Here is a 25705-nt window from a genome sequence, read left to right as displayed (position 1 = left end):
CAAAATATAGGCTTTCAATAAAATAGAGAACTTTCAAGCTTTCTCAGTGAAAAGACCAGAGCTGAATAGAAAATTTGACTTTCAAACACAAGAATCAAGAGAAGCATGAAAAGAGTGAAGTGAGAAGAATCAAGAGAACATTGTACATAAAAACAGCAATATTATGAGAATGATCGAGTATGAAGGATTAACTACTCTGATCAAGACAATGATCCAAGACAAGTCCAAAGGACCCATGATAAAGAATACTATCCACCTTCAGAGATAGAAATGATGAAATGATGAATTCTGAGTGCAGATTGAAGCATACTTTTTTCACTTTCTTTGTTTTCCTTGGTGTGTGTGTGTGTGCGCGTGTATGTTCTTTTGCAACATGGCTAATATGGAAATATATTTCATATGACTTCATATGTATAATCAATATCATGTTTGCCATATCAAGAGGTGGTGATGAGGTTTAGACTGTGAGAGCACCCTTGAACTCCCCTTGAATGTTCCCACTAGATGAGGCTTTAGCCTGAGGCCATAAGCCTTTCATTATTGCTAGGCCCAAATCTCTAAGCTAGATTAGGCTTAACCTAGCCTAGCTCTCCATGGCCTAGCTAGTTCCCACCCTTGATCCTATCAAAGTGTCTATGCCTAAATCTGTTACCCTTAAACTAGCCTAGCCCTACATTGTCTGTTATCTCCAGGTGGCCTTCAGCTACTTCCCACCCTTAATCCCATTTTCTTGGTTCCTGGAGTCTGACCTCACCCCAGTCCCATCAAGCTTCTCCTTAAGAACCTCTCTTAACCCCTCCTCCCATCACCCCTCTTGCCTCCATGAAGGGGCTCAGGCCCACTTGTGAAAACGAGTGGCAACAATGGTGAGATTTCTTAAGACAACCCATTAAGGTGAATCTGTAATAAGCTTTGTTTTCCTTTGGCAATGAGAAGGCTTGAGTCAAATTCATTTGAGCAGGATCCGGAGTGTTGGTATTTTGGGGTCTTGAGCACCCCTAAAGAAACATATGGTTCCCTGACCTCAACAGTGGGGGCAGGACAAAGAGAGAGGGAGAGAATTTGGAACTCAAAATTTTTTAAAATGAATATTAAAATTTTTTTAATGTAATTGGAAGATATTTAACAAAACGAATAAAAAATATGTGTTTAAAAAGCAAAAAAAAAAAAAAAAAGATAAAAACCGGCAGTGGCACTATTACTACTGTACAACCCACTCTTCCACCCAGGAGGCAAGACTTCAGTTTCATATATATATACACATATGTGTGTGTCAATGTCACAGGGTGAGTTGAATACAAAGGGATGATATCTAAAAAAATAAAATCAAATTAAGGGATAAGGGATAAGAGAGGAATATATTGAGAGAGGAAGAAAGAGAGAGATAGAATGGGGTAAATTATCTCGCATAAAAGTGGCAAGAAAAAGCGGTTCTGTAGGAAGGGAAGAGGAGGTAGGTGAGTAGGAATCAGTAAATCTTGCTCACATCGGATTTGACCTGAGGAGGGAATACCATACACACTCAAGTGGGTATCTTACCCCACAGGAAAGAAGGAGGAAGAAGATAAAAAGGAGGGGACGATAGAAGGGAGGGCAGACAGGGGGAGGAGGTAATCAAAAACAAACACTTTCGAAAAGGGACAGGGTCAAGGGAGAAAATTCAATAAAGGGGGATAGGTTAGGAAGGAGCAAAACATAGTTAATCTTTCACAACATGAGTACTGTGGAAGGGATTTACATAATGATACACATGTGGCCTATGTTGAATTGCTTGACTTCTTAGGGAGGGTGGGTGGGAAGGGAAGAGTGGAGAGAATTTGGAACTCAAAGTTTTAAAGACAGACCTTCAAAAACAAAAAAAAAAAGGTTTTTGCATGCTACTAGGAAATAAGATACACAGGCAATGGGGTGTAGAAATTTACCTTGCCCTACAAGAGAAGGGAAAGGGGGATGGGAGGGGAAGTAGGGTGACAGAAGGGAGGGCTGACTGGGGAATGGGGCAACCAGAATATACGCCATCTTGGAGTGGGCGGGAGGGTAGAAATGGGGAGAAAATTCGTAATTCAAACTATTGTGAAAATCAATGCTGAAAACTAAATATATTAAATAAATTAAATTAAAAAAAAAAGACTGCAGTTTCACCTGACTTGCAATTTAAGCAGAGGTCCTAGTTGTAGATGACGTATGTTAGTATTTTCTAAAACATCCTAGTTTTGTTAACAAGCACAATGAACTTCTACTTCATACAGACCAAAGTCAAGGAAATCATAAAAACAGTCCTCAAGAGTTGCCTCTACTAATGTATACCTTAACAATATATGGGGGAGGGGAGAGAGGAGTTGCATAAAGGTCTTAGAAGTTAATGTGAATCCATGCAAAAATAAAGGTAAAGATAATGTTTTTTAAATATAATATAGCCTCAACAGAAAGCTAGATAAAGAAACAGGGAAGAGAAACAAGAAAGAGGTAACAGAAAAAGATCTAAAGATGATATAGACATACTGGGCTGTAAGGTATATGCTAACAAAATACACATGGTACTTCAACATTGTTAAAACTAAAATTCTTCATCCTATAGACTGATATACACAGTGGTAAATAAAAACTTGACTACTTTAAAAAGGACAACTAGATAATGCTTTTACATTCTTTAAAAATAATTTTTTTATTTCATGAACTTTTTCCTTAAATTAATCTGCAAATGAAAATTCATTTACTTGCCTTTAACAATATGATTCAGCACTATCTGTAACTCAAAATGACTGCCATGCTCTTAAAATCAACTTACACTACAGTTTTCAGGTGGAACAAGGAGTTGAGTAATCTCTCCACCATGCACACAGAAAATATGTTTCATTTCTCCAGAAAATATGTCCCAGATTATGACAGAAAAATCCACTCCTCCAGAGATCAAGTATCTTTGGTCGTAACGAGCTGAGACCTGATGAGGATATAGTAAACATGTAATTTTGTTCCGATGACCCCGAAGAGTTCTGTGAGGTGGCCAACCTGTAAATGAGATTTTGTTTTTAACATGAGGGAGAAATTCAGGTCTTTAAGTTTTTCAACAAAAAATAACACAAATTTATTTATACACACACACACACACGCACACACACACACATACACAAAATCCTAGTTTAAACTTATAAAGGATTATCATACCATAAGTCTTACTTTCTAAATTTAAATGATTCCAAGAAATTAAATGGTAGATTGTACATACATTAAGCTAAAATTCTTCATCTATTGCCCTTTTGTTGCACTAATTCAAACACTGATCAAATTAACAGAAACAAAAACAGTAAGTCAAGTCCATGCAACAAGCATTTATTAAGCACCTATCATGTGCCAGGCACTAGGCTAACACAAAGGCAAAAACAGCCCCTCCTCAAGGAGCTCACAGTCTAAAGGGAGAGACAAAAGACAAATAATTATGTACAAACATAGAGAGGATAAATTAGAGATAATCTCAGGGAAAAGACACTAGTATTAAGGGAGATGGGAAAATGCTCCTTGTGGAAGGTAGGAGTTTAACTGAGACTTAAGGAAATTAAGAGGCAGAGACGAGGAGAGAGAGAATTCCAGACATGGGGGATATCCAGTGAAAAGGCAGAAATCAAAAAATGCAATACTTTCTGCAGGAAATAGTAGGGAGACCATTGTCGCTTCTGGCCCACAGAGAAAAGTAAGATATAAGAAGTCTGGAAAGCAGGAAGGAGGACAGGCTCTGAAGAGTTTTAAAAGCCAAACTAAGGATTTTATGTTTGATCCCAGAGGTAACAGGGAGCAAATGGAGTTTATTAAAGGAGAGTTCACACGGTCAGATCTGGGCTTTAAGAAGATCAATTTGACAGAGGAGTGGAAGGTAGACTGCATCAAGGAGAGAACTGAGACAGAGAGACCAACCAGAAGGCTATTACAATGCTCCAGGAATGAGACAACAAAGGCAAGTCAGACATTTAATATTTTATAAATATCAACAGGACACAAAGCTTTACATTATGTCAACATATGTTTTTTAAAGAGGTATCTCTAATAATTCTTCTCAAAATAGAAGACTGCAAAATTTTATTTCAGTACCTCTCCGGAGCATGTGTTCCCCCTGTAGTAGCTGGACTATAGCAGTTTGTGTTGCCGGCACAATAATTATGCTTCCATCTTCACGGCCACAAACTAGTCGTCCATGGGATGGAATGTACACACTTGCTGTAACTTTCAAAGGTTCGCTGCTATTAGGAACCAAACTTAGTTGATCTATAATTCCAGCAGGACAAGGAGTGAGTTTACCAAAAGCCTCTTGTAAACAAATTGAAGTTGTTATTTCCAGTCCTAAAGGTGTTTTGTTTAAAAATAATAAAAAGAAAAAAGACAGTATTTGAACACATAAAAATATATCAAAAATACTTATTTGTGTTTTTTATTAGTTGAACTGCCACTACCTTCTGCAGCTTCCTGTTTTTCAAGTGTGTCTGGTACATTCCAAATACATAATCTTCCTGAAGAGTCTCCCTGAATAAGTAGCTTATGGAAGCAATCCCTACGTCCATAAAAGAATCGAGTAACAGGAGGGCAGATAAACAACTGTGAAAAAAAATACATATTCATTCAGATTTTTCAGCTATATGTTTAATGTATAATAAGGACACTTAAAACATCAGCAACATATGCTTCAGATGCAGATATTAATTATTTTTCTTTAGAGCCAGGAATACAAAATACATTATAGACAACGTATTTGTATCACTCTAAATGTTTAAAATGACATTTACATATAGTTTTAAAGGTTTGAAAAGTAATTTCTTCACAAAAACCTTGTAAGACAGGTAGTGCAAAAATACCAAAAAGGTATTATTAAGACAACTCTGCCCTAATAATATCTAAAGTTATGAATAATATTCAAATTAAGCACAAAATTCACTTTCTATGAATCACAAAATTTCTGAGGCAAAGTGTTTTGCAAATATTGATTAAGGAATGATCCTGACAGTTATTAGTGATTTTTCACATGGGTTCTTGACTCAAGACTATATTAATAAAAACTCTCCATTTTTAGATAATTACTGTGATGTAATCACAAAATTTTAAGACGGGGCCCATGATTTCATTGATGTAAGGAATTCCCAGATAAGCAATTCCTTCTATCAAAGCAGCTTAACACTTTAACTACAACTTATAAGGGTTACCCGAGACGTTAAATTCTTTGCCCAGGAGCACAATCCCACCATGCACCAGAGGCAGGATTTGAACCAAGGTCTTCCAAGTTCCAAGCCCAGCTCTCTCTCCACTATACTATGCTTTCTCTGATAAGAGATTTGGTACACCCCTAACTATAGAGATAAGAAAACTGTGTACCAGAGGGCTAAACTCACTTGCTTAGTGACTAGTCACAATTTGAACACAAACAGCAATCCTAAATAGACATTACTTCCACACTCCTATGAAGGTATATCAATAATAGCGTCACAATTATCTTTTCATATAGACATATATTCTATGTCACTGTAAAAATTTTGTCATATTAAATATCATATATTATGTGCATATATACACATGAAATATTGAACTTAGGCTAACATTTGCTTGCAATGTCATCATGATGAACAATGGTTTTTTTTGTCTTATTAGAAAAAAATGAATAAGGTTAGGCTCCTGCTAGAAAATGAGACACTAGTTCACAAAATCTTTGAAAAGTCAAGCACATCACTTCTTAATTAAATTTGGTATTTGTTAAATACATACTATGTACAAATTTTTGTGATAAGCACTGAGGGAAATATGAAGACTGAATAAGTAAATTCCCTTTCCTCCTGGACTTTATAAGTCAGTAATCATAAACAAAAAAAAAAACTTTCAACAAAAAACTATTAAAACTCATATGAAAACATAATTAAGCAAAGTTGATGGTAGTTGTTGCCTAAATCTCAAGCAAAACCAACTGAACCAATTGGCTTTTTTTACTTGAAATCTAACAGTCCCTAATGCTCTACCATTTTACGGAAATGTAAATAAGACAGCCAAAACTTCTTGCACCAAAAAGTCATTCAACAAAGTCAAAAATATTATTTACTCCAATATAAAAGCAACTGATTTTATGCCATTAAGTGCCTTAAAAATTGGGCCTAAATGAAATTTAACATAACTGGTAGGATGGAGAAAAGCCGTTGGCCGTTTAAAAATACCCAGGGTAATCGTTTTGTCACATTTTGTGACAGACACATTTTGTCACAGATAATAGCATTCTAATTTAACTGGAGATGAGAATACAAGTTAGAGAAAGGTGGCAAATTAAGTTGGCTAAATATAATAAGACCAGTTTATTAAGGAGGATCTTGATTACTTATGGTAAAACAAATTCCTCTCCTAAAGTATTTATGACAAATATTTTCTGCCTCACCACCACAGTGAACAATACAGGATGGAATTTTCAGAAGGAAACTGGCAGAAGATTAGACAAATAGCATTCCTACACTTTTTTTTAATTGTATCATTTAGTTTAAAGAGTACAGTCTTAGAACTTAATATTAAACAAATTTTGGTTGTAACAAATGTTTTTCGATTAAGATAAATTATTTTTATTCATGTTTTTAAGGCATAGTCAGCGAAAGCTCTGAGAGGATTCTTTTAAATGATAAACTATTAAGTAGCATCATCCTTCTAAATCTTTTACTATTCCTAAAATTACATGCTAAATAAATGTAAATTAGCTTCAGTATTAATTTCATCCAAAATTAGTTTGAATGTATAAGCAACATCCATAATTCCCTAAAGGTCTTTAGAAAATGATGTGTACTATTGTATATATTACTGTGGATACAAAGAGACTATGCAACTTTAGGCCCTATCAGACATGGAGAAGCCTAAACAGGAATATTTAAGACTCTTGAATGGTGTGAAGCCCAGTAGATGTAGTTAGAAGGAAGTTGAACAAATGAGAATGAAATTTGATCCTTCCCACAGCAAATTTGCCAAGAAGGGAAAATGAGAGCAAAACTTTCAGGAAGAAAATCATATGGTAGCCAGGTAGGTACCCAGGAGAAAATTATTACCAGAGACAACATGATAAAGATGATGACTTTCAGGAGAATAAAGGAAGTGACAGACATGGAAACATCAACTAGTGATTCTGCTTCCCTTTGTCTGTGCTTCTTGGCCCTGCCTACTCAGCCTCTGTTTCCTTTATGTTAAAGCTCTATCCACATGATTGAACACTCAGTACAATATGTACCTACATGAATATCACTGTTTTATATTGCAATATTACCTGAATTAATGTTTCATTTGACAAATTATTTGACCAAGTTAAAATATATAGAGCAGTAACAGGTCACATGATCAGGCAGGACAATTGAATTGGCAGAAGAATGCCATGGTAACCAAGATAGAGAAAATTATCCATGGAGTGATGCCAATGGTTTAAAGGCAAAGGACACAAAGGATTTGTCTTCAAGTAAAATGGAGGTCACAGAGAACAAATTGCTCCAAAGAGCTAACCCAGTGGAGTCCTATTTTACAGCTTTAAAGGCACCCATACTTTGGTTAAAGAGTCCAACGACTGATAAACATATATAATATACTGAGTGTTTGTTTCATCAGTCAATAAACATTTACAATGTGCCAGGCACTGTACAAAGTGCTGGGGATATACTAAAAGACAAAAACAGGGTCCCAGTTCTCAAAAGAGTTATATTCTAATGGAAGGACATGTAAAAAATTATACATAATAGATATAAGTTGTGCAAATGGAAAGCAACCTGTGCAGGAGGGTACTGAGGGTTGGGAAGGTGGAGACAAACTCAGGAAAGCTTCCTGTAGAAAGTGAAATTTGAGCTAAGTCTTGAAGGAAGCCAGAAGGTGAAGGTGATGAAAGAGGCCATTCAAGGCATGGAAGACAGACATCCAGCAAAAAGGCACAGAATAAGAAATTGGAGTAACCTTCAAGGAATAGCAAGAAGGCCAATTAGTCAATCAGGAAAGCCAATAATGGGCACATTATGATGGATAGGAGATATTACGAATAAAGCTTTCCCAAAAGGTAGGTAAATATAATCATCAAGATTGGATTTTATAGAACTTTATACTATCTTATAATGAACAAATCATTATGCTGGGCTAATAAAGGAATATAAACTTTGTATATATAATAATTTGTTTAATACAACTGCTTCAATGAATTTGTGTATGGCCACAGTGCTCAGAATGCATCTCACCTCTTTATCTTCTCTATCCAAGAGACCATACTGTACAGGAGGAATTAAATTTTCAACAGCCTTTCCAACATCACTGCGGAATGAATCACTAGCAGGCAGGCAACTGAGAATCAGAGAAAACACTATTTTCAATGAAAATTCATACTTTAAAACTTGTTTCTATCACATAGTTCCACACTATAAGGCTTTTTTCCACTGCTAAAATTCATATTTTCCTAACTTAATTGTAAATGTGAAAGTATTATATTGCTTAATTATAATATAAAATATCAAATGTAATTTAATGTATCGTACTTCAACAAAAAAATTTTAATGTCCTACCTGATATTTCTAATTGTAAGTTAAACTGAAACTTCATATTTTAATCTGCATAATTATGCTTTAAACTTATTTCACATTTTTAACCATATACTACATATTTTACAATATTTCAACCATGTACTACTTTAATTTTTCATTGCAAAAGTCAGTAAATTTCTTGAAATTTGAAACTGAAAATATTTAGTCTTCATCAACATTTCATGGTGATTCTAATGCCTAAACTTTTTCTTATATTGTAATTTATTATTTATTGAGTACCTGGCAGGTAGTTTGTAAATATAACTTTGTCCATTTTCTGTCCATATAATAACTTTATCTGCTGATATGAAGTCACCTCCTGTCCATGTTTGACCATTTTCACTGGGACCAGAACATAACAGGGAATAATCTCCAGCATCAAATACCTACATAAAAGCAGAGACAAGCTCAAAATTCTAAATTCATGTTACAATCTAAGTAAAAACAGTGACATCTCAGTTAAATCCTCTAGGAGCAAAGCTCCTCAATCAAAGTCAACCAGAAGTAGATGAGATAAAGATCAGGTGGCCTCAGCAATAATTAGTGGCAACAACATCTGAGTAAGAAGAGGCAGAAACACTAATCAAGAGTGCTTCACAACACTATCCTACAGGCTTGTTGCAGACGAGCAACAATCAGGGTTCAGCAGAAGAAAACTAAAGCTCCTAGAGTAGCACAGAGTTTATTCATCTGGAAGCATAAGAGGTACTGCCCAAAGTGTGTGTGGTCTCTGAATCAACAAATAGATGAAACCATCCAGGGGAGAGGTAAGCTTTTCCTTAATGAAATCTGGAAAGGCTGGAAACATCCAACTTGCCTCATCCAATGATTTGTTTATATCACCCCTGCAGTTAATATGCAGTTGAATCTGAAAAAATGAAATTTAATAGGGATAGATGTAAAGTCTTAGATTTATATTCAAGAAATCAACTTCATAAGTACAAAATGGCAAAGCACAGCTAGGCAGCAGGTTATCTCAAAAAGAGCTGAGGCTATTAGTGGACTGACACTGGACACAAGTCAAAGATATGATATAGGAGCAAAAAAAAAAAACCACAACCACCCAAAGTAATCCTAAGATATCAAGCTGCATTAAGTATAGTGTCCAAATAAAAAGGTGCTGTATTCTGGAGTTTTTTGTCAGGTTCTGGTTAATGCATTTTAGAAAGAACACTGATATGCTAAAGAATGTCTAATGGTGAAGGATATCAAGTCCATGCCATACGAATATCAATGAAGGAATTAAGTGTGTTTACCCTAAAGAGAAGGGTCAGGAAGTACATGAGGACTGTCTTCAAGTGTTGGAAAGACGATCACTTTCAAGACAGATTGAATTTATTGTATTTGTCAAGAGATAAAATAACGAATAAGGCACGGAAGTTGCAAAGCAGCATTTTTAGTCTTGATTTTGGAGGGCAAAACCGCCTAAGATTTAGAGTTATACCAAGGTAGAATAAGCTGCTTCAATACGTAGTGGGTTCCCCATACTGAAGGTCTTTGTGCAGAGATTCAATAACCCCTTGCTGGGTACATTGTGGACGGGGATTCTCTTTTAGGTCTGAGAATGGCCATTGAGGCCTGTTCCTATTCAAATTCTGGAGGTCTAGAATTCATCTGAAGACAACTAATCAAAAAGTTCAAGCTACAAACTGGCTGCAACTCTTCTTTCCAAATTTATTTGATAAAGTTCTCCTTTATACTATTTTCCAGGCAAATTACACACATGTGAAAACAGACAAGGGCTCAGAAGATAGCCTTGCACCCAAAATTCCTTAGGAACAAATACAACTCAGGAGAATACAAAATATGCAAGGGAAAAGACAGCAAGAAACACAAGACCTGGAGATCCTGCATCTCTGCCACAAAAAGTATCATTTGGCTCTTTATTCCTCCTTCCTCCCAAAGATATTCAGCTCTACCATTCTTGTTCCCACTATACAATAAAAACAGAAGAGCGCACAGCATCAGCTAAGCAGCCCTAATTCTCCCTGTTTTGATCTGCTAGCCTGAGGAGATCAAGCATAGTGGATTCATTCAAGCAAAAGGCATCATATTTTGTCTTCCCATCCGACCTTAGTCCAATTTCCCTTCGTTAGAGAGTTAACAACTACACTCCATTCTGTGATCTCAACATGCTATTTTCCAACTCCATGAATATTTTCTTCCATGCCCAGAAATGACCCCATGCCACTCTACTCATTTCTACCTATGGAAATCCTCCCCTACCCTCATGGCCTAGTTCAAGTATCAGCTCCTCAATGAGGCCTTCTTCATTCCCATATCCAGAAGTGACCCCTCATCTACCTCAAATGACTCATGTCACTCTATCTGATATCTCCTATTCACTTGTACTCTAAGCAGGATTATAATTATTTGTATACCTTTTTTTAAAAATTCTGCCTCTCCCCATTATGATATGAGCTCCTTACACAGCAAACACTTATTCAATCTTGGTTGAATTTGCCCTAAAACGAATAGAGAGCTCCACAGAGCACGATTCCAAATACCTCCTCCAAAGAGGAAGATTTGCTACTAAAAAATACGGAACATAAATTCAGATATGAGTACTAAAAGTCTTTTTTTAAAGTACTTAAAATAGTCTTTCTTAGAGTTATTCCTTAAGTTCAGAACTAAATGCCTAACAATATCTACATCATAAAATAAGATAAACCAGCTTTGTTACTTAACTGGGTAACCTTACCCTCCAATATTTGGAACACACAACCAAAAGTGACCTTTGGGTGAATGCACAGAAAGAAATGCTTTGGCAATTCTGACAATAAATTGGTTTGGATTCTTCTTCAAATATTGGCTCAGTATCCTGAAAAATATAAAAATAACTTGGTTACCCATGAAAACAATCACACAACCAAATAAAGTGAAGTGAAAGTGCAATTTGCTCTGTTCAGCAACTCAGTAGCAAACTACATTCCAAAGAAGCACAGTCACAATTGTTAAAGATAATCCCAACTGAGAGTACTGAAACAATGGAACACAGTCATGCTAGCCATGAAGAGAGGTAGAATCAAATTTATTAACTGCCTACTACGCAACACACATAATAGATACTAAGGACACAGAAACAAAAAAAAGAGTGAATTCTAATTCTTACCAAGCTATTATGCAAGCTCAGAAATACCTGATAATTCATGAAGTTTAGTGTTGTCTTTATTTTCTTTTTAATTAAGTCAAATTCCTTGGCTAGAAAGACTAGCACGAGTGTTGACAGTGCACAGATTTCTCCTGTCCACTAACAGAATGCAAATACACTAAGGCAAATGACTAGAAATATCTGTTTAGTTTCTGTTATTTCCTTCCCTCAAGTACGTAACCATCTTAGAAGTTATACTTAGAAGTTAACCTAGACGTTTACTCAGAAGTAAAAACCAACTATTTCCTCCCACAATGTACTTCTCTATCTCATATTCCAAGAAAGTTGAGCATTCCTTTAAAGAAAATTTTAAAATTTACTTATATAATTATTAGGGCATCATTCATTCTAAAATATTCAAGAGATTATAGAAAAAAATAGGTAGACAATCATAGTAAACACCAAAAAGAGGCCCAAAATGTTACTACAAAGAATTGAGTACAGTAAAAAGAAGCAATAAGGAGAAAACTGGAGAGATTGATCACCAATCTTACCTGGGTATCACTAACTTCAGATGTAACAATCCAAACCTTCAAGATTCCTGTTACTGAAACTGCTACAACAGTATCCTCTAAATAGGAAACAAAAGGATACAAACATATTACATTTTCTCCAATATCAACATTTTTTAATCATAATACAGTTATGAAGCCTAAGGAACTGCTTTTTGTCTACTGGCCAATGAGCTTCCATACAACTAAGGGAAACGAACTGTTCCTGTATTGATATATTCAACCTAACAGATATGTGCTAACCTAAGGTCATTGCCAGTGTAATGAATAATATTCTACACAAAGTCCAAACAAAAGACCCTGTTCATGATGTTCTCCAAATGCTTCAATTCACACATGACAACGTACAAACTCTATCACATCCCAAGGAACTACAAATCTTCTCAGCTTGATGAATAACAATGCAAAAGAGATTATCTTTTGAGTGTGAAAGAGACTGGACCTACAACTTCACTGGTACAGTGAATCCCTGGATAAGCAAACTCCTTTTATAATTGGAGGTCACCATTCTCTCTACAACTTAAGAGTTTTGGAGAATTACTTAGAGCACTAAGAGGTAAAGTGATTTCAGGTCACCCAGCTAATATGATTCAAAGGTGGGATTTGAACGCCGGTCTTCCTGGCTTTGAGACCAACTCTATCCACTCTGCCATGGCTGTATGTTAAGCCAAAAGGAAAGGAAAACACATTATCAAAACCATATCATGGAGCTGTATGAGTTCAGCTCATCTAATGAGTTCACTTTAAACAGGTAAGCTGAGCCAAAGTCAGAAAACACAAAGGCAGAATCTTGGGAATTTTGGTCTTTACACAGCAGCTGTTCTCAGTACTCCAGGATCTGATTTGGCAATACAGATTCTCCCTCTAGAACACAATCCTTCAAAAAGTTAATTATGAGGATGAGTATAAGAAGAAGAAGAAGACTTGAGAGTGATAACGATCTTCAAGAATTGCTATGGCCAGAAGCTACAACCAGATTACCACGATAACCATGTTATCGTAGTGAGTCTCTATAAAGTCAGCCAGAAGAGCTCCAAGCCAACAGTGAAGCACTGGGGAGAGAACATTGAAAAAAAAAAAGCTTATGGGGAACACCCTCAGGAATGAATATTACTGCATTCACCAGACACATCTAATCACCGAGCATTCCCCCTAATAGATATTTCTAGGTATTTTTTCCTCTGTGAACAGCAATAATTGTTTGCTCTTAAAATTAAAGTTAAATTTTGCTATTAATTGTTGTCCCAGCTAAAACAATGAGAGCACAACTTTGCCTTATAACTTTGTTGGTAACAACTCGACACTATACTAAATCTACCCTAATTTAAAACCTCCAAACCACACTCCAATAATATACAAATGGACCAATTATAAATAGTCATTCCTCCCAGATTCCATTCCTCCCCTCACCTTGGAAAGCCAAGGAGGCCAGGATCAGTACATGGACAATATTTAACAATCATCTTCCATAGGACAGGATTCAATATGTGAGTTAATTGGTAAACTGAAAGGGATTATTTGGATTACTGGCAGTAATATTCAGTTTCTAAATGCAAGAAAATCATGGAAATGGTTGTAAATGTAAAAGTAAAAGAAAGTACCAATCTCTGCAATGAAACTTGCTGAAAGGAGTAATTATTTCGATTACCTTTTTTAAAAAAATTTTAAAAAGTACACTGACCTTGTGTTCGGTGGGATCGAATAATACTCATAGAACTAATCCAGTCAGGAGATATCTTTGACGCTAAGGAGTAAAGAACCTCAAGGCTGGTGGCATCCACAACCAGAATTTCAGGGTAATGTCCATGGCATAGCAGTCTCCCCTCACGTTGATTCCCAACAGAGAACTGGTAGAACTAGTTTTATATTAAAAAAAAAATTACCTGTGATAAATTTGCTGTTCACTTAATATTTAAACTTATCAGATGCTTAGCTATAATGGTCTCTCATCAAAAGTCCAACTGCTGCAACTAAAGTTTTTAAATATGAGTTATTATAGAGTCTGCTAGAAGGGAACTCAGAGGCTAATTCAATCCCTTCATTTAACAGATGAGAATACCAAATACTAGGGAGACTAAGTGACTTGCTCACTATTACAAGGGCAGTGTCAGAGGCAGAATTTGAACCCAGGTCCTCTGGCTCCAGAGTCAGTGCATCCACTATGCCATGTCTCTCTAAAAGAAAATTTTTATTTGTTCGGTGCTAAAGATTCGTAACTTGTGCCCACAAATAGTGTTGCATCAAGGTGTCTATTAAATATTAATCTTTTTTCAACATTCAAGCATCAAAATATTTAAATGACAAAAATACGGTACAACAAAGACAATGTTCTCAGATATATAAACATATTCTAGGTGTAATAATCCAAGAATCTATTATAATAAATAATAAAGAAATGTCCTAAGCCTTTACATACACACACACACACACACACACACACACACACTCTCTCTCTCGATGAACAAAGTTGAAACTAGGTAAAAATGTTCATCTCCCTCAAATGTTAGAAAAAATTAATATGGGGCAGTATTTGGATTAAGTAAAAGGAAATTATGGCCTATAGTCTTAAAAGCATATCTACTCTTACATAAAATATTGCTGGATCATGGAAGAAAAAAATTTTTTAAAGAACAGAGGCCTATTCTACGGGAAAGAGTTACATTACAGTCAAAAATCCTACACATGTAGACTCTGGTCCCTGCACTTCAAATTTTTCCTTTTCTTAGTATTTTTGGGAGGAAATCAGGTGGGAAAAGTTGCCTAGGGCACTGAAAGTTTAAATAACTTGCCAAAGCCCACACAGCCAGTATGTTTCACAGACAAGATGGGAGTCTTTCTGACTCCAAGATATGCCCTCTGAAAATTCTGTATTTTAAAAAATAACATTTTTCCGCATCTTAAAGCCCCTTAGAAGTTAGTATCCTAACTTTCTATAATCTTTGTAATTCGCCTGTATATTAGTACGGCATACACATAGTGTGAAAACTGAAGAACAGTTTGACTCAGTAAGAAACAATACAAGGGATATAACTTAGACTTTTTTCATTCATTCATCTATCCATCAAACAAATACTAATTAAGTGTGTATTATAGGCAAAGAATTGTATTAAATGCAGAAAGGAAAGATGTCATGATAAAATACCTCTGCCTTTAAGTAGTTTATAAAATAGGGAGCTATAATGTGAACAAAAATTATTTAAAGCAAAATAGATAACAGCTTAAAAGAGGTAAAAAGTACCCTGGAAGCTGAGGGAGAGAGGAATCAGTGATGACTTTTAAGTTTGGGCATTTTAGGGAAGTCTTTTATAGAGGAAGTAGTGCATGAAACCACTTTAGCACACCTGTGCTTGCAGCCTGACAAATTAAAGAATTAAAATACTAACCTGTATGCCAGTATGTGTGCAAGCTAATTTCGTAAACTCAATACATCTGCCATCACTTACATCCCAAAGGCACATTTCTCTGTAAAATATAAAATACAAAATAAAAAACAAAAAGATCCACTCTGGCCAACTATTTAACTAGTGAGCTCTACAAAATCATATGAATGAAAATGTTCCCTCTGCCATTTAGTCCATCTATCCCAAGATTTTGCATCCTGCCATAAATTTCTTTTTTTTCCCAGATTCATCCTTTATCAATGAGCTTCTTTCCAGATGACCCTAAATTGTTATTTCTAATTAAAATTAAAAACAAGAAAAATTATTATATGTTTAAAAGAACTGAGGGTTACTCAACTCTGTCCCAGTGGTATAAATGTTAATGCCCTTAAACCTAACAAATTCCATTAAAGAAACTGGCTATTTTTATATTTATGTTTATACTTTATATATTTGTTGCCTCAAATTTACAACAGAAATTTTAGAATTTAATTGAACCATAATAACTTTGTTATATAAAAGTAACAGGCAAGCCTCATACAATACTCATATATTGAACATATGTATATAGAATTTATGCATAAGCACAGCTTCAAACCTGTCAGCACTGAAAAAAAAGCCATGAAATAGTCAATTGAAATGCATTCTATAGGACTGTTACAAATTAAATACAGTATTTCACACCTACTTCTATTTGCAGTTCTATTTCTTTTGAATAAATACCTTCCAAAAAGATGGTATCTTAAATAAAAACAAGACAAAGTAGGAGCTGGAAAATGCATTATTCTGAAAATACTTATAGAAAGAAAATTCAAATTTACTGTGAGGAAAACTTACTAACACAAACCAATGCCTATTTGAGTGAAATATGCATTACTGATGTTAACACCTGGCAAGGAGTACATTAAAAATGAAAATTATAGACCAATTTCCCCAATGAATAGAGAAAAAATGCTAAAATATTTGGAATACTTTTTTAATATTCTTCATGATAAGGTAGGATTTACACCAGACACAAAATGCTGGCTCAATTTTTCAACTGAAAAAAGCTATTAGCATAATAAGACAACAAATAAACAAATTAACAAAACCTCAAACAAGGCATATACCAACAGATGTGGGGGGTAAAACCTTTGATAAAATCCCACTTTCATTGATGATTTTATAAAAAGAATACAAAGCAAACCGTCCTCAAATACCCCCCCTCAAAAAGAGCTCTTTATTCAAGTATTTCAAAACAATATTTTTAACTAAAAAATTAAGTGACCAATAATACGAGAATAGTTAAATAAAATTTTGGGCCATGAATTGAATGGCCATGTAGCCCATTACTAGAGTGAAATTAAAACTGACAGGTGTAAGCAATACAAAGAAAACTGCAAATGCTATCATGAATAATTAAATTTTTAAAAAAGCAGAAATAGAATAGAATCTACCCAATAACCACTTGAGATAAAAATTAAAATGAATAGACAAAGGACATTGAAGGAGATTGAAGTAGGAGTGACTAAAAAGTTGTCTGATGTGTTATAATGCATTTTAAAATATACACCTATTACATAAGTTAAATTAGATATACTGATGTTCACTAAGTTTCCAAAAAAAATTTAGATGACTTTAAAGTATCATTAAAGCATATTGTAATGCAGGGTTATTGTTGTTTTTAAAATGTTACATAGACAAAGCTTCAATCATCTTTCACCCCTCTACCTTGGGAGGTAGGAAGGGGAAGAAAAACTTTGATTCTTTTCCATTCCAAGTGGAAAAGGTTGAGCAAAATAGGCAAGTGATTGGCTGGCTTCTAAACAACATGAGTGCAGAGGGGAACCAGAATTGAGAACCCTGGGCCTCACTGTCATCATCTCAAAGCTGCCATAAACTCTTGCTCCAGGGTCCTACCTACAGAATACTATCAAGTCATCTTTCTCGTCCTAGAGGTCTCTTCTCTTTTCTCACTTTGTGAAAGCATTCTGCTGGAGGATCTATGCCTGGGCACCAGGGAAGTCCTCTGACACTCTCTTGGACACCACAAAGACCCCAATGCTATTCTCAGAGAGCCAGGTACTTACCCAATAGGGTCTGAACCTCTAGGTTTTCCCAGGCTATAGGGTAGGGATGAGGAACCTGCGGCCTCAAAGCCACACAGATTCAGCCAAAGGACCACATGTGAGGACCTAGAAGGCCACATGTGTCCTCAAGGCCACAGATTCCCCACCCCTGCATAGGGTCTAAGGTTAGTTCAGGGTCCCCAGTATCCAAGAGACATCATAGAGAGTGATCTGGCTTCACAACCAGACAGAACCAGGCTCAAGTCCCATCTCTGACAAATACTGGCTGTGTAACCCTAGGCAAGTCACTTAGGCTCTCAATGCTTTAGACTAGAGGCATCAAACACATATAAACATATATGGTTTTCTAAGTCAATCTGAGGACCACAGGGATACTTATATACCTTTTTGAGGCCCTGTTTTGATTTGAGTTTGAAACCACTGCTCTAGACAACGCTAAGACCTTAAACTGCAAGAAAGGTGCCAATTTACCAAGAAGTCCCTATACTGATGAAAATACAGATCCAATGCACATTCCTATGCTGTAATGCAGGTATGTGTTTAGGTTTAATTTTGTACAAAATGCCCAGTTTCTAAAACACCATGTTCTAATAGATACTGCCTTCAATTGACAGAAAAGTAATGTCTCATCTTTTTTTTTTCTTTCTGGATCAATAAGGTGCCACTATGTTCAAATTCAAAGCTGCCCAGATGTTTGCCACTAATATTCAAGGACTTGAGTCAATGCAATTTCATGAACTACAAAAAGTATTTAAGAAACTCTATGAATTACTAATGGAACTACTAGCCAGTCTCTGGCCTCTTTCTTGGGGTATAAGTTCCTACATTGGGTTGGCATAACAATATGGCCTGAGACATGAATGTAATTAGTCAATGCACTTAAGCCAGCTTAAGGATAATTAAGGCTGAATGATTTGAAGCTTGTCTACTAAGAAAAGTCTTATGAAAATTAATCATTTTATAGGCTTTAGTGCCCAAAGTTTCTCACAGGAGAAGCAAAATAGAAAAGTAATTATAGACATAACAATTACTAGTTAAAGTCATTTCCTTGTACCTTAGAGACTACAATTCATATCTTCCTTTGCATTTGGCCTGCTTGTATAAAATCAAAAAAAAATAAGCCTTACTAACATATTGGTACACTGTTCAATCATAGTTCTGAGAAACTGAGTAAAAGAATACTCACCCACTTTCAGATGCACTCACTACATACTGCCGGTCACTAGAAGCACAAGCTTTGGACAAACAAGTAATTGAGGCTGTATGGCCAAACAAGAGAGCCCGAGGGTTAATCTAGGATTTAAAAAAAAATTAAAACATTTGTATATGAAGAAATATAGAAGAGCTAATCCCTTAAAAATGTTTAAAATGTTTAAACTATGAACACATCAACACATTTGGTTAAAATTATGGTTAATGCTGAAAGCTCCTTATGAGACAGAAAAAGGCTGATTTATGTTTGTAAAATCTATGTGTGACTAAATAGAGGAATATCAAAGCCAAAGAGATGCTGACCAGGGATCTCTCAAGTCACCTTCATGGTCTTAAATCAGCTTCTCAGTTTCATACACTTCCAGAAAAAAAAAAGAGTAGAAAAGGAGGAATTTTATAGTATTACATTCAAAAGAGTATAAAGAAAAACGTCAAGACAACATTGCAGTCATTAACTTTTTAAAAACATATACCCATCCACAAATCTAAATTTGACAGTTAAGTAAGAAACGTTATGTGACATGAGAGGGTTCAAAATGGCCTATGCTTATTCCACAAAGGCTTGGCTGTTCATGACTGTTATGACAACAGCTCCCTGTCATTAAAAAAAAGAAAAAGTTTTATAATAAGTGTAATGTTATTCTATTACCTATAGTCATACTCAAGAAGGCCAAAGACTTGATTAGACTGCATTTCTAATGCACTGGCAAGTTCTTCCAGTTCAATATGTGGCAAAAATGGGGGGAAAAAAGTACTAGCAAAGAGTTTAAGGGATGTGGCTTGTAAGTACAACATGAGAGATCTTGCTAGATTGATTAGCAGAGGTAGCACAAAGTGAAGCTCACAAACCAGATGATACTGAAGCACATGCATCAGTATAAACAAGAGTAAACCTATGTCAAAGAGAAGCAGGGATTTTTACCAGCTTCTGCTACCTAGTATAGCATAATGTCCAATGACGTCAGCATCAGATACAGTGGGGAAAGCACTAGAATAGGAATCCAGACATCTAAGTCCTTTGTTCTAGATCCTCCATTAAATAGTTCAATCCAAATGGGAAAGCCACTACATCTCTCTGGGCTTTAGTCTCAGGCCACAATCATTTATCAAACACCTACTGTGTGCTAAGTAGTGGGTATACAAAGACAGGCAAAAGATAGTGTCTACTATCCAGGACCACCATCTCAATCCATCTCAATAATATTACTACTATCAGTAATAATAACAATAACAACAATAAAGGGGGTAAAGGGAAGAAAGGTTAAGCTATATGTAATGCAAAGCAGGGTGGGACTTTCTGCTGTTTTTTGAGTGCTTCTCAGCACTAAGGCCATCTAGTGCCTTTGATTGAGTCTTGCCTTTGTTTCAATCAAGAGTCTGTGAATTGGGAGTCTTTGATGACCTAAGTCATAAGAAAGCCTAAGTCACATGAGTTTGAGTCACATGGTAGTGATGCCCTCCGTGGGCTGACCCTGAAGAAGTGTATATACACTCTAAGGTCAGCATTTTGCTTGGGGCTCACTCACTGTTAGAGTGTTCTATGATTTGACCAGACTAGACTCTGGGTAGCTGTTAAGAAGCCTCTCCCTTGCCCCTGTTTTGAAAAACCCAGATGTTAGTGCTTCTCTCTCTCTGGTAACTGTGTATGTATTGCTATGGTCACACAGAGAGAAGAAGTCTGTCTGTTGATTTGTGTTATTCTGCTCTGTCTATATAATTTCTGCTTGTAATTTCTGTTTGTCTTTTCTCTGAAGTTCAGGGTGCTGACTTTTTCCCCTGAACTAAGTGAATGACATATGTATGTTTAATTAAAGTGAGGTTGTAAACCCCTTAAAGTTGCTTTCCTTAGAAAAGCAGATCAAAGAACCTGTGCTAGTAGCCCTTCTGTGTGCTGACGTTATTGGTCTTACACAGACACAGTAGCAGCAAGTAGCATTACTGTTACACTATATGATCTCCAAGGTGCCTTACCTCTAAAACTCAATGAATTCCAAAAGGTGAGTGTAATGGGAGGCTCTCCAATAAATGACAGCTCTCCACCAATAGCAAACTATCAGTAAAACTCAAGATTCCCACAATGGTGGTAGTGTATACTCTTTTTAGGCTGTAAAACTGTTACTTGTCCAAAATGTCAAATGTAAATGATAATTGTTGCCAACCCAGTCACCAAAATCTCCCATTTGTTTTTCATTTTATAGGCAGCATAGTAGAGTGGATAGACAGCCAATCCAGGAAGACCTGAATTCAAGTCCCACTTGCTAATTAGGTGCTATAAGACTAAGGTGTAGAGAAGGTGCTGGCCTGCACTGGCAGGAGTTTTCTCTCCCTCATTTACCACCTGCCTACACTGCTTTCAGAGCTCTCTAACTTCAGTACCACACCCCAAGGGCAGGTACAGTTCCCTTTCCCCCTTACACCTCCCTTTTGTATACAGTAAGCTCCCTCAGGACAGGGATTGTCTTTCTTTTTTTCATCTTCATATTCTCAGCACTTAGAACAGGGCCTGGCTCAAGTTCAGTGTTTAACATTTACTGACTGACTGATTCCCCAAGCTTCCTATATCAGTGAAATCCCAAGTTTGGGCCCTATCTCTATTTTTACTTTTACATTAAACATTTCATTCATTTTCTAAGAATGTCATTTCAACACTACATAAATTTCTACTTATATCTGTAGGGCCTGAGCACTATGATTTCATTGTTACAGGAAATGTCAAAGAGTGAACACCCTGGAGGACTATATAATAGCACCTTCATAGCAACTTACCTTCAGAGAAAGTTGCCTGGAGGTAAAGCAGTTAAGTGATTTGCCCTCAAGTCATGCAGCCATTATGTAATGAGGTAGCACTTGAACCTAGGTCATCTTGGCTCAAAGCTTTCATTCTATCTACTACATCAATCTGTCTCTCACTTCTACTGTACAGATAAAGGCTGTGTGTTATTCCTTACCACTGAAAGAGTTAATTCCACATTAAAATCTTGGAGAAAAGGATAAGAATATAGAATCAAGGAAAAGGTAGACAAAAAGATAATTATAAAGAAAGGTTTGGAGTTATGAACTGATCCAACCGTACTGGAGAGCAATTTTCAACTATGTCCAAAGGGCTATAAAACTGTGCATACCCTTTGATCCAGTGATACCACTGCTAGGTCTCCATCCCAAAGACATCCCCCCCCAAAAAAGGGAAAGGACCTATTTGTACAAAAATATTTATAGCAGCTCTTTTTGTGGTGTCTAAGAACTGGAAATTGAAGGGATGCCCATCAACTGGAGAATAGCTAAACAAGCTGTGGTATATAATTATGATGCAATATTATTGCGCTATGAGAAATGACAAGCAGGATGATTTCAGAAAAACCTGAAAATACTTAATGAACTGACGCAAAGTGAAATGAGCAGAACCAGTAGAACGTTGTACACAGTAACAGCAATATCATACAGCGAAGAATTGCAAATGACTTAGCTATTCTCAGCAAAACAGTGATCCAAGACAATCCTAAAGGATTCATGATGAAGCATGCTGTCCTCCTCCAGAGGGAGAAGTGATACTGTCTGAATACAGACTGAAACATGCTAGTTTTCACTCTTTCTTTGATTCTTTTTTTAATTCGAGACTTCTTGTACAAAAAGACTAATATGGAAAGGTTTTACATGACTGCACATGTGTAAACTATATTGGATTGCTTACTGTATGGCAGGAGGGTGAGGGGAAGCAGGAGGGAAGGATAAAATTTGAAACTCAAAAACTTGAAAAAAAAATGTTTAAAAATCAATCAGAGAAAAAATAAAATATTCTAAAAAAATGCCAATTCAAAAAAGGTACATGAAAGATTATAACCTAAACCCCCTCATTTTACACTTAAAAAAACTGAAATCTAAATTCAGAATTGACTTGTGCAATATTACACAGCTAGTTCACAATAATCAAGAACTAGGGGGTATAACAACTCACTTTCACACGTTAAAGGTTTACAAAGTTCTTTCAATATCTTTCTACCAGGTAGATAGTAGTATTATGTACAAATGAGGAAAAAGAGGCAAAGAAATGAAGTCACAATGGAAGTTTTAAAAAAATATATAATAGCGGAGCCAAGATGACGGCTGGAAAGCAGGCACTAGCATGAGCTCCCTGCTGAGTCCCTCCAAAAACCTATAAAAAAATGGCTCTGAACCAATTCTAGAACTGCAGAACCCACAAAACAGCAGAGGGAAGCAGGGCTCCAGCCCAGGACAGCCTGGATGGTCTCTGGGTGAGGTCTATTCCACATGGAGCTGGGAGCGGAGCAGAGCCCAGCGTGAGCGGCGAGGACCAACCAGACCAGGAGCCGGGTGGAACAGGCCCTAGCACCCTGAATCAGTGAGCTGCGGGAGTTACCAGACTTCTCAACCCACAAACACCAAAGACAATAGAGAAGGTTAGTGGGAAAAGCTGCGGGAGTTCGCAGTTCGGGGCAGGGGAGGTGGGGCAGCTACAGCTGCAGTTGCTTCCGGCCCCAGGCCCGCCTGGTGGGAGGAATTAAGTGGCAGATCAGAGCAGGAGTGCACAGCCTGCTGAAGATCTAAGCCCAGTCCAGGTTGGGGGTTCTTGGGGAAGGAGGAGGGCTGGTGTGGCAGAGCTGGCGCATCCCCCCCAAACGTGGAACATAGAACTCTTTAGTCTACAAGCAGTCATACCCTGCTGAAAAACTCAAGGGTCAAGCTAGTTGGTTGGGAATATGGCCAGGCAGCGAAAACCCACCCAGATTCAGTCTCAGACTTTGGATTCTTTCTTTGGTGACAAAGAAGACCAAAACATACAGCCTAAAGAAGACAACAAAGTCATAGAGCCTACAACAAAAGCCTCCAAGAAAAACATGAACTGGTCCCAGGCCATGGAAGAGCTCAAAAAGGAGTTGGAAAAGCAAGTTAGAGAAGTAGAGGAAAAATTGGGAAGAGAAATGAGAAGGATGTGAGAAAACCATGAAAAACAAGTCAATGACTTGCTAAAGGAGACCCCCAAAAATACTGAAAAATACACTGAAGAAAACAACACCTTAAAAAAGAGACTAACTCAAATGGCAAAAGAGCTCCAAAAAGCCAATGAGGAGAAGAATGCCTTGAAAGGCAGAATTAGCCAAATGGAAAAGGAGGTCCAACGGACCACTGAAGAAAATACTACCTTAAAAATTAGAATGGAGTAAGTGGAAGCTAGTGACTTTATAAGAAATCAAGATATTATAAAACAGAACCAAAGGAATGAAAAAATGGAAGACAATGTGAAATATCTCATTGGAAAAACCACTGACCTGTTAAACAGATCCAGGAGAGATAATTTAAAAATTATTGGACTACCTGAAAGCCATGATCAAAAAAAGAGCCTAGATATCATCTTTCAAGAAATTATCAAGGAGAACTGCTCTGATATTCTAGAGCCACAGGGCAAAATAGAAATTGAAAGAATCCACCGATCACCTCCTCAAATAGATCCCAAAAAGAAATCTCCTAGGAATATTGTCGCCAAATTCCAGAGCTCCCAGATCAAGGAGAAAATACTGCAAGCTGCCAGAAAGAAACAATTTGAGTGTTGTGGAAACACAATCAGAATAATACAAGATCTGGGAGCCTCTACATTAAGAGACTGAAGGGCTTGGAATACGATATTCCGGAGGTCAATGGAGCTAGGATTAAAACCTAGAATCATCTACCCAGCAAAACTGAGTATCATGCTCCAAGGCAAAATATGGACTTTCAATAAAACAGAGGACTTTCAAGCTTTCTCAGTGAAAAGACCAGAGCTGAATAGAAAATTTGACTTTCAAACACAAGAATCAAGAGAAGCATGAAAAGGTAATCAAGAAAAAGAACAAGAAAAAGAAATTGCAAGGGGCTTACTAAAGTTGAACTGTTTTGTTTACATTCCTACATGGAAAGATGACGTGTATCATTCATGAGACCTTAGTATTAGGGTAGCTGAAGGGAATATGCATATATATATATGTGTGTGTGTGTGTGTGTGTGTGTGTGTGTATATATATATATATATATATATACACACACATGTATATATATACATATATAAGTGAATGTGTATGTATGCATATATATGTGTGTATATAGAGAGAGAGGTGATGAAGATGAAGGGAAGATATCTAAAAGAAATAAAATCAAATTAAGGGATGGGAGAGGAATATATTGAGAGAGGGAGATAGGGAAAGATAGAATGGGGTGGATTATCTTGCATAACGGTGGCAAGAGGAAGCAGTTCTGTGGGAGGAGGGGAGAGGGCAGGTGAGGGGGGAATGAGTGAATCTTGCTCTCATCAAATTTGGCCTGAGGAGGGAATACCATACATACGCAATTGGGTATTTACCCCACAGGAAAGAAGAGGGAAGAAGATAAAAAAAAAAGGGGGGGATAATGGAGGGGAGGGCAGATAGGGGTGGAGGTAATCAAAAACAAACACTTTGGAAAGCGGACAGGGTCAAGGGAGAAAATTCAACAAAAGGGGATGGGTTAGGAAGGAGCAAAATATAGTTAGTCTTTCACAACATGAGTATTGTGGAAGGGTTATACATAATGATACACATGTGGCCTATGTTGAATTGCTTGACTTCTTAGGGAGGGTGGGTGGGAAGGGAAGAGGGGAGAGAATTTGGAACTCAAAGTTTTAAAAACAGATGTTCAAAAACAAAAAAAAAAAAGTTTTTGCATGCAACTGGAAAATAAGATACACAGGCAATGGAGCGTAGAAATGTATCTTGCCCTGCAAGAAAGGAAGGGAAAAGGGGATGGGAGGGGACCTGCCAAGATATTGGTGCCAAGAGTCTAACTCAAGTCAGAGCCATGATGTACT

General features: G+C 36.6%; 1 protein-coding gene across 2 annotated transcripts in view; it reads right to left on the bottom strand.

The window, feature by feature from the left end:
- Window positions 1–25705, bottom strand: part of WDR7 (WD repeat domain 7) — a 489834-nt gene that overhangs the window by 432315 nt on the left and 31814 nt on the right. For both annotated transcript variants that reach the window (XM_036757317.1, XM_036757326.1), the window contains exons 3-12: window positions 18848–18954; window positions 15596–15674; window positions 13894–14068; window positions 12195–12271; window positions 11251–11370; window positions 8790–8935; window positions 8211–8313; window positions 4443–4584; window positions 4084–4332; window positions 2789–3009 (exon numbers count right to left, since the gene is read on the bottom strand). In XM_036757317.1, coding sequence (XP_036613212.1) covers window positions 2789–3009; window positions 4084–4332; window positions 4443–4584; window positions 8211–8313; window positions 8790–8935; window positions 11251–11370; window positions 12195–12271; window positions 13894–14068; window positions 15596–15674; window positions 18848–18954 — 1419 coding nt within the window. The remainder of the gene's footprint in view (window positions 1–2788; window positions 3010–4083; window positions 4333–4442; window positions 4585–8210; window positions 8314–8789; window positions 8936–11250; window positions 11371–12194; window positions 12272–13893; window positions 14069–15595; window positions 15675–18847; window positions 18955–25705) is intronic.

The sequence above is a fragment of the Trichosurus vulpecula genome, chromosome 1 (assembly GCF_011100635.1).
Source record: "Trichosurus vulpecula isolate mTriVul1 chromosome 1, mTriVul1.pri, whole genome shotgun sequence".
Classification (NCBI taxonomy): domain Eukaryota; kingdom Metazoa; phylum Chordata; class Mammalia; order Diprotodontia; family Phalangeridae; genus Trichosurus; species Trichosurus vulpecula.
Note: the sequence above shows the minus strand (reverse complement) of the source record. Positions and strands in the feature narration are given on the sequence as shown.